General features: G+C 37.4%; 3 protein-coding genes across 3 annotated transcripts; 1 reads left to right on the top strand and 2 right to left on the bottom strand.

The window, feature by feature from the left end:
* Positions 1 to 765: 765 nt before the first annotated feature.
* LOC113358436 (protein MAIN-LIKE 1-like) lies at positions 766 to 1,545 on the bottom strand. The gene has a single exon (XM_026602006.1). It carries the CDS (start codon positions 1,543 to 1,545, stop codon positions 766 to 768), a length of 780 nt encoding a protein of 259 aa, XP_026457791.1.
* Positions 1,546 to 2,937: 1,392 nt separating this feature from the next.
* LOC113358427 (basic 7S globulin-like) lies at positions 2,938 to 3,633 on the top strand. Its single transcript, XM_026601994.1, has one exon. It carries the CDS (start codon positions 2,938 to 2,940, stop codon positions 3,631 to 3,633), a length of 696 nt encoding a protein of 231 aa, XP_026457779.1.
* Positions 3,634 to 7,339: 3,706 nt separating this feature from the next.
* On the bottom strand, positions 7,340 to 10,922 carry LOC113358418. Its single transcript, XM_026601983.1, has 7 exons — positions 9,849 to 10,922; positions 9,378 to 9,689; positions 8,884 to 9,101; positions 8,632 to 8,715; positions 8,251 to 8,574; positions 8,063 to 8,162; positions 7,340 to 7,981 (listed from the first exon to the last, which is right to left on the bottom strand). The coding sequence occupies exons 1-7, from the start codon at positions 10,920 to 10,922 to the stop codon at positions 7,340 to 7,342; spliced, it is 2,754 nt and encodes a 917-aa protein (XP_026457768.1).
* Between the last annotated feature and the right edge of the window lie 2,507 nt (positions 10,923 to 13,429).

Raw genomic sequence — 13,429 nt, 5'->3', positions numbered from 1 at the left:
TACAACTGACGACCGTGCACTTACGGTATTACTGTAGACCCGCGTTTTTATTGCGCTTAATTTTCACACTCCTCCGGGTCTACCAGTATGTCAATAAAAACCGATTCTAAAAGTTACATAACTTTTCTTCTTAGCAATCGGATTACATTTATGTACATAAACACCGATTCTAAAAGTTACAGAACTTTTCTTCTTAGCAATCGGATTACATTTATGTACATAAAAACCGATTCTTGGCTTCAAAAGTTACATGAGTTTTCTTCATGACAATCGGATTTTATAAAGGTACATGTAAACCTATTTTGAAACTGGACCTCTGGGAAATTGTCAGAATCGGTTTACATATAATTACATGTAAACCGATTCTGACTGAAAAAATGCAATAATCCTATAATTTTTGCACATATTGTAGTTGGTTATTTTATCGCGTCTCGGACAAACACAAACAATTTTTTAAAGAGACCAGATTAAGTCATTCATAAACTAGGAATATAACCAAACATAATTCGACAATAAGTTTAAGACGAGACATAAGTATTGGCTCCATAATTATCCATAGTTAAAGACATAAACATGAATGTAACCATTCATTCATCAACATCCCCACCACGACCACGACCACCGCGTCCTCGTTTAGGAGGTTGGGCACTGCTCGATGCACCTTCAAACATCCTTTTTGGAGGTTATCCAGTGTCCGAATCGTCTTTTCTATTTCAATTTCAAATAACAAACATTCAATATATAATGCTAAAACCATTAAAAAAATCATAATTGAGTAACAATAAGCACCAAGTAATCGAGAGCCGTATCTTTGTCCTTTATCTTGGGCCTCTCATCTACTTGTATCACTCGAGTGTGCGAAACTTTGAGGTACCACGGTATGTAACCCGGAATTGTCTCGCCATCTGCTCGAGATGGACCATCCAAAGGATATCTGTGAAACGCTCTGTCGTCCCAATAATCACATGATGGTAAAGGCTTGTGAACAATGAAAATATCATTATCATATGATTTGGTTTTTGTCCAATTGATGTTGAACATCTTGTGCGCCTTTGGGATTTTTTGTACATAACCGCATTGTCTTGCAACTCTCGTCGGGTTGTACATTACATATCCTCTTGGGTGAAACAAAGGCCCACAATATTCACTTTGCTCTTTGCACCCAACCTTCTTTCCTTTTCCTTTACCCAAATCCTTCTTGTAAGGATCAAAGACAACATCATTCGTCGTCAAGTTGTCTAACTGGCGTCTCAAATTCAGAAAATCCATTTTTTGTTTCTTCGGCTTACTTCTGCAGTTGTACTGGTCTCCATAATGCTCTCTGTCCCATTCCTTGTTCTCAAAATCCCTTTTAGCAAATACTGGGAAGTGCAAATATATCCACGACTGCAGAAAACCCATATTCCCTCCGATTTGGTTCCTGGCTGCCTTAGAAGCCTTTCTCAACTCCTTCAACGAGTGTGCAAGCATGGCAGTGCCCCAAGAGTATTCGTGCATCTTTTCAAATAGTTGCAACAGCTGGATAAAGTTGGCGTTCATCCTCATCACTTTCTTCTTCAACACATTTTTTCCCACGACTTTCTTCTTCAACACCTTTCTTTCCACGACTATCTTCATCACTTTCACTCTCATCACTTTTTTATTCAACACCTTTCATGTCACGAATTTCTTCTTCTACATTCATCTCCTCCTCACCACCTTCTTGTTCAGTAGGTGTATCAGAATCAGATTTTTCATGTGTTGGTTGCTCCGCTGGAGGTGGTGGGTAATTGATGCTGATCCCTTTCGCTTTACTCCCCGCGGCCCTTCGGTGGGAAGCATTCAAATTTTGACCGCCTTGTCGACGAGGTTCCAAAGGCTTAGGAGTAGCAAGGTCATGCCTCTTCTTATATTTCTTTTCGGCTTGCTTTTGTTGGTTGTCCTTGTTTGGCCTGTAGAATACAGAGTTAAGCGACAAACAACAATGGATCGAATGCATTTTTTCTAAGTCAAGGTACACAATCGGTTTTTGTTAAGTGTTGATGTAAACCGATTCCAGAAATCGGTTTACTCGATATACATATAAAGTCCGATTCCAACTACACAATCGGTTTTTGTGAAGACATATGTAATCCGATTTCAACAAAATAAAGATCCAGGAATATTGGCTACAACAATCGGGCTATTTATACATTAACGATCCCCGATTCCTTTTCACATGCAGAACAATCGATTTATAAGTTGAAGAACATAATCCGTTTCTAACAAGCATCAGGTTACTTCGACATTAACGTAACCCGATTATGTGAACACTGAAACTTTTTTATTTCAAAATTCTCGATTTCTAACCTAATGCATGTTACTAAAACCTAGTTTAGAGGATTGGGTTGATAGAGATGTACCTGATTCGACCCATTTCTTCCTCTTGTGCGATACAAAAGGCTTCAAATTGTTCTTGCACTTCCTTCGTTCTATTTTGAATCGCTTCAACAAGTCTGGGATTGTCCGCACTAGAATGATTTCTATTAGTAGCATACTTAGTTCTTGGTTTCGACATTTTATAGAAGAAACAAACGATTAATCATTTTTGGATCGTCGATCATCGACGATTTTTGGTTTCAAAAATATAAAAAGAGAGGTAGTAGAGGAGATGAAGAATCGTTTTTTAGGTTAGAAATGAAAACTGATTTTGTTAGTCAGGTCCCGCTTAGCTCAAAGGTTAGAGCATCGCATTTTTTATTAAGGATTGATGGGGATAATTTAGTAATATTAATATTTTTTGAGGGTAATTTTGATAGTTTACATAAATATTAGACACCCCTTATCATTGTGTATTAGGTAGATGAACTAATCTATAGGCCCCAATTAAGTGGCATGGACCCCAATTTATCCAAGCCCTCTCTATAAATAAAATGCATGTCTAGCTATCTTTTATCATCTCATATTCTTTTCAAATCCATGGCTACTTCTTTCTCTTCTTCTACTGTTCATTTTCTTTTTCTACTTCTGTTCGTCTTTATTTCTTTCTCGAATGCTCAGCCACCTACGAACGCTGGTATAATCTTCGACCTTGAGAGAGATCCATCAACACTCCAATATATGGTCAAAATCATCCAAGGAACTCCGCAAGCCGAAGTGAAACTAGTAGTCGATCTTGCTGGTGGGGAATTACCCTGGTTTAATTGTCATGAGGGATACGATTCATCATCGATGGAACCAATTATCTGCACGTCACCCATATGCTTCCATGCAGACAAACCAGTCGGTACATGTGCTGAGCCTGATAGCGAAACATGTAGCATCAACGTAAGAAACCCAGTAACTCGGTCTATCGGGCAAGGTGAGCTCATTTCAGATATTGTGACTGTTACATCAAACCCTGACAGCCAGGCGACACCCGTTCCTTCGAGTCGTAGTTTTGCATTTGGTTGTGCAGCTAGTAGTAATATCTTAGCTGGACTTGCTACAACCTCTAAAGGAGTTGCTGGTCTTGGGCGTGCATCAGCTCTTTCTCTACCTTCACAATTTGCTGATGGTTTTCAATTCCCAAATATATTTGCTGTGGATTTACACGATAGTATTGCCGATGAAAAAGTATTTGAAACAAGTGGTAAGATTTATTTTGGGGGTGGACCTTACATTCATTTTTCCTGAGGAATTTCGGATTTAGCTGATAGAATTTTAACTTACACTCCACTCTTGGTTAACCCAAAAAGTAAGGATGAATATTTCGTCGATGTTAAATCGATCCAGGTACATGGTGAAACTGTACCAATAGACGAAAATTTGTTGTCCATTGACGAAACAACGGGAATCGGGGGAACAAAAATCGACATTCGAATTCCTTATACTACTTTGGAGACATCAATCTACAAAGCCTTTATTAAAGCTCATACTGAATGGTTGATCGGCTAAACATTGCTAATGCTGAGTTGATGGATTTTCCCAACATCACCATGGTTTCTCCAGTTGCGCCTTTTACCACCTGCTATGACTCGTCCACCATTATTCTTCGAGGGCCATCTGTTGTGAATAATGTGGTACCAAGTGTGTCTTTCGTCTTTCCCACGAGTGTATGGAACATCTCCTTTTTCGATCTAGTCATAGCTAAGGAGGGTGTTGCCTGTCTGGCCTTCGTTGATGGTGGTTTAAATCCTATGACTTCCATAGTTATCGGCGCACGTCAGATAGGATTCTTAGAGTTTGATATTTCACGATCGAGATTGGGGTTCGAGGAACCAAATCTTAAGGAATGTGTTGGTTGTTAATTGCTACCCTTTCCGTATTTTCTGTTCTGTCTGCTTTCATGTAAAAAATCTGTACTGATTTGTATTGTTTGCATCAGTATCCCATTTACTTTTTTTTGATGGAAGAAGAATATATTAGAAGAAAAGAAGCATATATACAAAAGGAGCCACCTTTACAAGAAGTATATGCGGACCCAGCAAGAAAACCAAAAGAAAGAAAATAGAAATATATATGCCGTATTGGCACCGTAATCTTTTGTAATAGGCGAAAGAATATGTACAGGCGGAGGCCGTGCCAACAAGAACGCAGCCCACCATAACACTTTAAAATTTGAGCGCCCAATTCAGGACGTGATTTAGTCCAACACGGCACAACACAGTAACTTCAGACGCTGGGATGGACTGGACTAATCGGCATAGTGGTTCAGCACAACACGAGGCATGGATAAACACGAACGGCATCATGGCACAACATCCACTAAAAAGCAGGACAGTGCATTACAATACATTATTGTGTATATTTCACAAAAAATGCTATTTTAGTCGGTTTTTGACAGCTTATCTTCGTTATATCTATAAATCTCCTTTCATGGAAGTTTCGTCCTAGCACGTCTATTATTTTTCTAATTTATTACTGAACAAGGTCTGTTCTGCCCGTACAATGCACGGGCTACTGTCATAAAATTGCTTCATGGTTTCTCGATCATAATAAACTCTCGATAGAAATTTCTTGCTCATTTGGCAGAAAGGGATAATCTTCCAAACGAAGCACGATACATAGAAAACTTTCCATTTAGTTTACATGATCAAAGGTAAACCCCAGAATGCAAAATTTGAGTGACAGTAGTTTACTAAAGAGCTTCAATCTGTAGCATATATTGGGTTGCGCTATCCAGGCATATTTACAACATATACTAAGTATTTACTAACATTATAATTAGTAATTGACGCATGGCACCAACTCCCATTAAAACGGAACAAAAAAAATACTAAACGAACTAAAAGTAGCACTAGTACAAACCTTCACATAGGCCACGTTTTTTAGTGTACAGTCCAGCCACGTTTCAGGTTATTTGTGTGGCTATTGGTCATCAGTATAACTATAGCCACATTTTGTTTTACCATGTAGCCATAGTGCACCATTTAGTCATGGGTTTATTCCTAAACCCATCAACTGTATCCATAGGGTATCGTTTGGTCATGGTTTTCAGTTTAATCCAATCACATGTAGCCATAGATGCGTATATGGCCACATTAAATAATTTTGTATGTGTCAAAAGTGTCGGATGACAATAGACACACCTTTTAGACTGTGACGGAAAGAGGATTTATTTAGCCACATTGGTTTGTTTATGTGTCCATAATATCTGGTTTATTAGACACGCATATACTAAGGAATTGACACATTATATCAAACATGACAAAAGATTGACATATGGTTACTCCATATTTTTTTTTGGGAGGATTATGATATGGCTACACGAAAAACAAATTGTGAACATAGTGTCGGATCCATTAGACACATGAGATTGAATTTTAACTTTTAAAGTACTAGCCATGGTTGTTACCGAGTCTTTTCTAGGCCAAATGCTCCTAGTATGCTTAATTTTCAAGCAACATATGCTAGGGTAATGTTTATGCATGTTCACTGCAATAAAGAAACCTCAAGCTCTGGTGTATAGAAGGATACATTACAAGTGATTGTGGCTTCCAAGGTAATTGCAATACAGCGGGTGCAGCCGGGTGTTTTGTGAAAATAAAACATGTATAGTGGAGTTCTGTTGTGTTACTTTCTCCCAAAATTCCCGATATATAACCATGCCAAAATCCAAAATAGGAAACCATATCTTAAACTTTTCATACAAATCTAGAAGGGACTGCAAACGACAGGAGCCATCTGTGAGACCAACCAAACCTGTTTAACTTATCAATTCACAAAAGCTTTATATTTTTAGCCAATATATTTAATGAAAAAAATTTAGATCTACAACCAATATTTTTTATTTACCTCTTTCCAAAAGAAAAAAACAAAAATATTACATCAAATTGATTTTGGAGCCAGCCACTCCAAAACTACGATTGCAGTAGGAATGCATTTCTTTTGCTCTTTATATAACAAGACAAAACAATCCCATAATCAAATTCTTGATGTTTTAGATGCAGAGTTCGTGTCCTACAATTCGAGTGTCAAACTTATAGAGGCATCTGATGGCATAAAAATGACTTCGTCAAAGCTCAGGGACAATGTAGAGTGTTGAATAGCCACAACGAACCTGCAACAGGAAAATAGGGTTCTGAGTTCAAAAAAAACAAGGAAGAAAGAACGAGGGCACAACAATTAATACAAGGTGTCAGCCCAACTCAACATAAATTGTGGTCAAGACTTCTTACAAAGAGGACTTTCACAAGATATGGGAAAAACCCTGTCAAGTATGGTATTCAAAACGGTTGAGGGTTAAATTGGAACAAGGAAAATGAGATTAAAATTCACTATTCTTCACAGGCTACACAATACAAACTCCTCACACAAGCAAGTGAACCGCTCCATGCAATTCACTTAGGAAAAAGCATCAGTCCGCCCCCAAATGCTTTCACCATAAAATTGAGAACCATAAGACCTTTAGCACCATCATTTTAAATGTTTTTTTTTGTGGTTAATGAACTGGAGTTTCCATCATATATATACAGGGTTACGAATCTAATTTGGGTACTTGGAATTCAATTTCACCATATGCTTTGAGTAATGTTATGAAGTGTATAAAAGATTTCTGAAATACAAGTACAACATGTAGTTATAGTGCATGTGCCCATAAATATATTCAAGCAATAGGACAAAAACATACCAACTCTCATTCTCTTGGATATCTATTTAAAAGTGACCAGAGTAGCAAGTTGTAAAGTACAGTAGTAGAAATTTCAATTGAAGTTCCATATGAGACACGGATAAAATGATGTTATTCATTTTACAAAGAATAAAGCACGCAAACATACAGAAAGCATGCTAAGGAACAGGATTAAACATAAGTTCCATCTTTATCGTTCTTTAAATATCATGTCACTAACCGAATAACCACAGATTAAAGGAAATAAAGCGATGTACCTGCGGGAGTGTGTCATTTTGGCTTGCGTATAAGTAAACCTCGGCAGTCAGTTCGGAAGTAATCATTTCGGGATTCTTTACCCAAGTCTTGTGGATCTACAGACGGCAAGATATTATCATTCGCAGAAAAGATTACTGTACTGAATTCCTCATCGTTGCCATCGTCATCTCTATAATTTTTGGGAGGTGTCACAAAAACAATAGACTTTTTCTTATCTAACTGGTCTTTGACATAAAATACCTGCTTAGCTTGTGAGGCTAAAATAAAAGGATCATTTTTGTATCCCAACATAGTAAGGTCAACAATCTTGTAGCCAAGAGCATCTCTTTTGACCCCACGTTTATTATCAACCCAATTGCACTTGAACAGATGAACTTTTCTTTCACAGTAATCTAACTCCCATATCTCTTGCAAGACACCATAATAAGAGGCTTTACCATATGTAACATCATCATCTCTAGATATGTGCATGTCATTTGCTGCAACGCTAACCCCACTATTCTGGTGAATTCTACCATCACGGGATCTTGTGCGGAATAGATATCCATTGATGCGATATACAGTGTATTTCGTTACCTCGTAGTGCGGGCCGTGTGATATCCATCTTAAGTTCTCTGAGATACTTTCTCTGTCGTCTGCCAACTCTTTTTCAACCTGAAATTCATTATTAGGATGAACCTTGAGTTTAAAGGAATATAACACATCAAACAAGACACTTTTTCTATGACCTATTACCTCATTTTTTAACCAAGCGCCAAAAGTGTTAGAGTGCTCTTTCTCTAGCCATGCTCGCTTTTTAGTAGAATAGTTAGTTTCCAAATATAGCTTGTGTCGGCTGGTATGTACAATAACCAAATGTTATTATACTTTGTACAAAAAAAAAACAGGAAAAAAACAGGAAAAAAAAACAAATTAATACTTACTCTATGTAAGGCTCAATTTCAGGCGTGTTCTGCATTACATAGAAATGTGCTTGTCTCAACTGTTCAGGGGTAACTATACACGGCTCTTCAGCTGATAACGGTTCTCCCTCCTGAGATGTATTATGCCTATCTAGTGGAATACCAATTGTCCTGATGCTTTTATGGTACTCACAATATATCTCAATCGTCTCTTCTGCAACATTCTCTTCGGCAATGCATCCACAAGGTTGATTCTTGTTTCGCACATGCCCCTTTATAACCTTCATACACCTTTCGAAAGGATACATCCATCGAAAGCAAACCGGACCGCATAACTTCACTTCCCTGGTAAGATGTACAGTTAAATGAATCATGATGTCAAAGAAGGATGGAAGAAAATACTTCTCTAGTAAGCATAACGTCACACAGAGATCCTCTTGCAATTTATCTAGCTCTTCCACCATGATTTCTTTGGCAGATATTGATCTGAAAAAGAAACAAAACCTGATAATAGCATATCTCACAGGTGTAGGCATAATTGATCGAATAGCGACGGGCAAAAATTGTTGCATAAGCATATGGTAATCATGTGATTTGAGTCCGATCAGCTTACGCTCTTTTAGGTTCACAAGGGTGGAAAAATCCGAACAATACCCTTCTGGAACTCTTAACTCGGATAGTGTCTCCAAGAATATGTCTTTTTCTTCCGTAGTTAATGTATAACATGCTGCGGGAAGTATCGTTCCTTTGTCATCTGTCTTAGGGTGTAACTCCGATTTTAACCCCAAACGCACCAAATCCTTTCTGGCGTTTAATCCATCTTTTGTATTCCCGTTGTGCAGCAACGTTCCAACAAGACTTTGTCCCACATTCTTTTCGACATGCATGAAATCAATACAATGTTGGACATCATTATAGCGCCAATATCTAAGTAGTCGCTGCCATATGTTGTACTTGCTCCAGTAAGTGGTTTCCCTGCCTTCCTCTTCCTCACCTGACCTATCGACTTCTTTTGATATTTTTCTGATGCGCTCAATTTTCGTTTTTCCGATGCGCTTCATCTTTCCACCTTTTCCAGGTGTAGCCTGCACGTCTTCCCCTTGAGTATTCGTCCCCTTCTTTCCCCATGAATTCTTTATACATTTTACCTCCTCATATATTTCTTCCCCGGTCATTGGTTCTGGAGCAGTCTCCCACTCTTGTTTTCCGCCAAATGCCCCCTTCTGCCTTCTGAACGGATGCTCATAGGGTAAAAATCTTCTATAACCAACATAAACATTCTTGTTTGAGTCATGAAGCCTAATACTGTGCGTTTTTTTACGACACACCACACAACCATGATATCCAGCGTAGCGACAACCACATAGTGTACCAAGAGCAGGATAATCGTTTATCGTCCACAAAACAACTGCACGTAGAGTAAACATTTCTTGGGCATATGCATCCCATGTTCTCTTTCCCTTCTCAAATAAGAATTGAAAATCTTTAACAAGAGGTTCTAAAAAGACATCGATGTTGTTTCCTGGCGCACCATCTATAAGTAACGACAACATGATGAACTTTCTCTTCATACACAGCCCCGGTGGAAGGTTGTAAATCACAACCAAAACTGGCCATACACTGTGATGTTTGGTGCCTGTGTTTACATCAACTCCATCAGCCGAAACAGCTAACCGCAGATTTCTTGGATCACCTTTAATTTCTGGGAAATTGTTATCTATCTCTCTCCAAGCATGTGAGTCTGCCGGATGACGTAAAACACCGTCTTTGTTTCTAGTGGTATCGTGCCATATCAAATCTTTTGCTGTGTGCTTCGATTGAAACAGCCGCTGAAATCTTGGGATGATGTCGAAGTACCACAATACCTTTGCTGGAACATTCTCGTAAACTTTACCATCCCTGTCAACTTTCCATCTGGGTGCTTTACAAGTAGGACACACTTTTTCATCCTTGTACTCATTCCAATAAAGAATGCAGTTGTTGATACATGCATGTATCTTTGTGTACCCTGAACCCATTGATTTCAATATTTTTTTTGCCTGATATGTACTCCTCGCCATTAAATTACCTTCTTTGGGAAGCATGTCCTTTAACAAGGGTAACAATTCATTAAAAAACATGTCTGATGCACCGTGCTTACTCTTCAACTTAAACAACTGCACAATTGCAGACAACTTTGTGAAGTTGGGACATCCTTCGTATAAGGGCTTTTCAGCATTTTCAAGTAACTTTTTAAACTTTATAGGGTCATCTGCGAACTCTTCTGCAGCCTGCATCATATCTATAGTGTCTGGAGCATCAGTGGGAGTTCCCATTCCAAAATCTTCGTCTGGAGCATCAGTGGGAGTTCCCATTTCAAATTCAGCGTGCATACCATTGTTGACGTTAACTGGCTTACTACTAGTTATTGCCTCATCCTTTTCCCCATGCTTATTCCAAATAGTATACGTTTGATCGATTCCATTTACGAATAAATGATCTTCTACGTCGCCAACGGAGCATGCACAGAGATTTAAACAATTTGTACACGGACACAACATAAGAAATTCATCATATGTCTCACCCTCCTCCTTGAGATGGTTGACAGCATACCGCAGAAACGCCGCAACTCCTTCTCTATAACGTTTCTTCGTTCTATCAGTACTCATCCAGGATTTATCCATTCTGAAACGCAAAGAGACCAGTAGATCCATCAGTTGCACTCCAATGAAAGCAAAAAGATAAATCAATTCAGAAATACAAGCTTAGCATTAACTAATAAATATGTTTCATTTCAAAATAATAGTTATCCCCTAACTTGACAATTTAGACATACAAGTCTTGAAATTACCAATAAATTCAGCACCATTTGAAACATAAAAAATTTATATGGACAAACATGGTAATAACAGATGAAACAGGCAATATGCAATTTCCCTCATACAAACCGATAATCATGCCACACAAACCCATAATCAGACATCCAGTATTAACTCAGGAAAATTGGTCTAGTACTTTCAGTAAATGGAGTCATTTCAAGTTTTGGAATAACACATACTGAAGGGTCTGTATGTCAGCCGCAGTTGGGAGATTTCGCGAGAATGAATTGCAGCAGCTCTAGGGTCAGTGTGTTTGTTAAATTAGAGTAAACACTGATCTGTGCTCTAATTGATTAACTTAGAAATCAAAATGTCATTTCAAATAAGTACTCTAATTGATTAACTTAGAAATATCAGATCATAAGTAGTATGTCCCTAGTTCTATAATTGACATAGTTGGCAACTTTTATATCTCTGGGAGCTCAAATCTTCTTCTTTAGACAGATGTGAAGTCACATCTGTCGAGAAAGAGCTCTAATGTTCATGAAGAATGATTGCACAATGACAATGAGAAAAAAAACGAAGTACTTAACACTGGTGCATAGTACATCAAGGCTTGAAAAACATACCTATAAGTAACTTTGAGTCAGTTTTAGTGATTCTTTAAAAAAATGCCTTCCTTTTCTGGCTTTTCTCTCCTCGTCTCAAAGTGCTGATTTAGTAGAAATTAGATCCAGAAACAACAAATCCCAGGCAACTGTTGCAAAAAGTTAAGAATTTTATCATTGCAAATTTTCAAATTCTTCCAAAGGTCTTAACTGAAAATGCTCGAAACTGCACGATAGTATTATACATAAAGCAAATCACTAAATCTGTCTCTCATGGAACTGGAAACTCAATGCTTTCACTGAAGAATAATGACACCCCTGAAACAGATTGAAAACAAATACATGTACCTACAATACATCACCCATTTAGCTACAGATTCAAAAACAAATAGGATAACATCAACCATTTAGTTTTATGAAACATCACCAGATTGAATGAAACATCACCCATTCAGCTACAATACATCACCCATTTAGCTACCCATTTTACTAGTCCCTCTAATAGGATAACATCACCAGATAAGTTCTATGAAACATGCTCACAGATTCAACATGATGTACTGAACAACAAAGCAGTAGTGAGCACAGATTCTATATGTTGCAGGAAAAAAATAGACACAAACTTTAGTGCAGCGAAAAAGAATTTTAGTGCACAAACTTCAGACACAAACTTTACTCAACAGATTCTATATGTTGCAGGAGTTAACAACATTTCAGGCAAACATGGGGTATATCATTCAAGACAGAGCATGAAAAGTTCAGAGGTTTAACTAAATTACAATGAGGTTACAGTTCAACAAGCTATCATGATAATTATCAGAGATAATAACTTTAAGGTTTGAGAATGATACCTCCAGTATAAACTGGGTTTAGGCACTACCACATATTGTGATGCTCCTTCTTACCCCCTCCTTGGTTTGTATTTCAGCCTCACAAGTACCTGGTTGCTCAAAAGAGATTGTCAGGACTAACAAATTCAGAGAGCATCAATGTTGACTAACATCAAGGGAACCAGATGAAGCTAACACAGAGTGCAATGGGTTACAACAAAATTCAAAAAGCTAACATAGTAACACTTATTACTACGCAAAAATCATCTAGTATAATGAGAATTTCAGCAATCTAAGAATGAATGCTACAACATACCTAAGATGGGAGTAAATCAGACTGATTTTAGGGTTGAATCTATAGATATTCTAAAACATCAAGGGGCAATAATCCCGCCCAAAAGTTATTTCTTTTGATTTCAACCCCAAAATAAAAAGGTTAGGGTTCAAATAAAAAAATAATTGACTGGGATTATTACCGCTAGATGTTCTCAATATTCTTGATTTCATCAGATTTTCATCCTATGGAGGTGCAGAAATATTTCCAAAATTGAAGACTAAATCTTCCCTAAAATCCCCTTATTTTCTGCCAGAATATCAGTTGGAGAATTTTTTTCCTTAAGATAGAGAGATATGGATGAAGTGATTTAGAGATTTTAGGGATGAACTGATAGGCGTACATGCCTGTTTGAGAAGATACCCATTTTACATTGTTAACATCAAAACCGAGCATGTGTTTGTCTTTTTTTTTTTAAAGTTAAATTATTTCCCCACACAAATTTAATTAAAATTAAATTATAGTTAATTATAAATTATTCAATTAAAATTAAATTATAAATTATTCGATTAAAATTAAATTAGTACTCGAACTCGTTCCGAATCGATCAATATTTCAGGTGAAGTGTCGAGTCTTGATTATGTAATAACTAAATTGATTATGTAATAACTAAATTTTTACGTGTCTCGA

The sequence above is a fragment of the Papaver somniferum genome, chromosome 1 (genome assembly GCF_003573695.1).
Source record: "Papaver somniferum cultivar HN1 chromosome 1, ASM357369v1, whole genome shotgun sequence".
NCBI lineage: Eukaryota > Viridiplantae > Streptophyta > Magnoliopsida > Ranunculales > Papaveraceae > Papaver > Papaver somniferum.
The sequence above is the reverse complement of the archived record's forward strand: the minus strand, read 5'-3'. Positions and strand labels throughout refer to the sequence as shown.

What these genes read in the sequence shown, in the direction of transcription:
- LOC113358418 (XM_026601983.1), bottom strand. Translation starts at nt 10,922, where the DNA reads ATGGATCTACTGGTCTCTTTGCGTTTCAGAATGGATAAATCCTGGATG. An exon ending in GGGAAGAAATATATGAGGAG is followed by an intron (nt 9,102 to 9,377) that starts GTAAAATGTATA and finishes CATGTCGAAAAG; the next exon opens with AATGTGGGACAAAGTCTTGT. An exon ending in ACGTTATGCTTACTAGAGAA is followed by an intron (nt 8,575 to 8,631) that starts GTATTTTCTTCC and finishes ACATCTTACCAG; the next exon opens with GGAAGTGAAGTTATGCGGTC.
- LOC113358436 (XM_026602006.1), bottom strand. Translation starts at nt 1,545, where the DNA reads ATGAGGATGAACGCCAACTTTATCCAGCTGTTGCAACTATTTGAAAAG.
- LOC113358427 (XM_026601994.1), top strand. Translation starts at nt 2,938, where the DNA reads ATGGCTACTTCTTTCTCTTCTTCTACTGTTCATTTTCTTTTTCTACTT.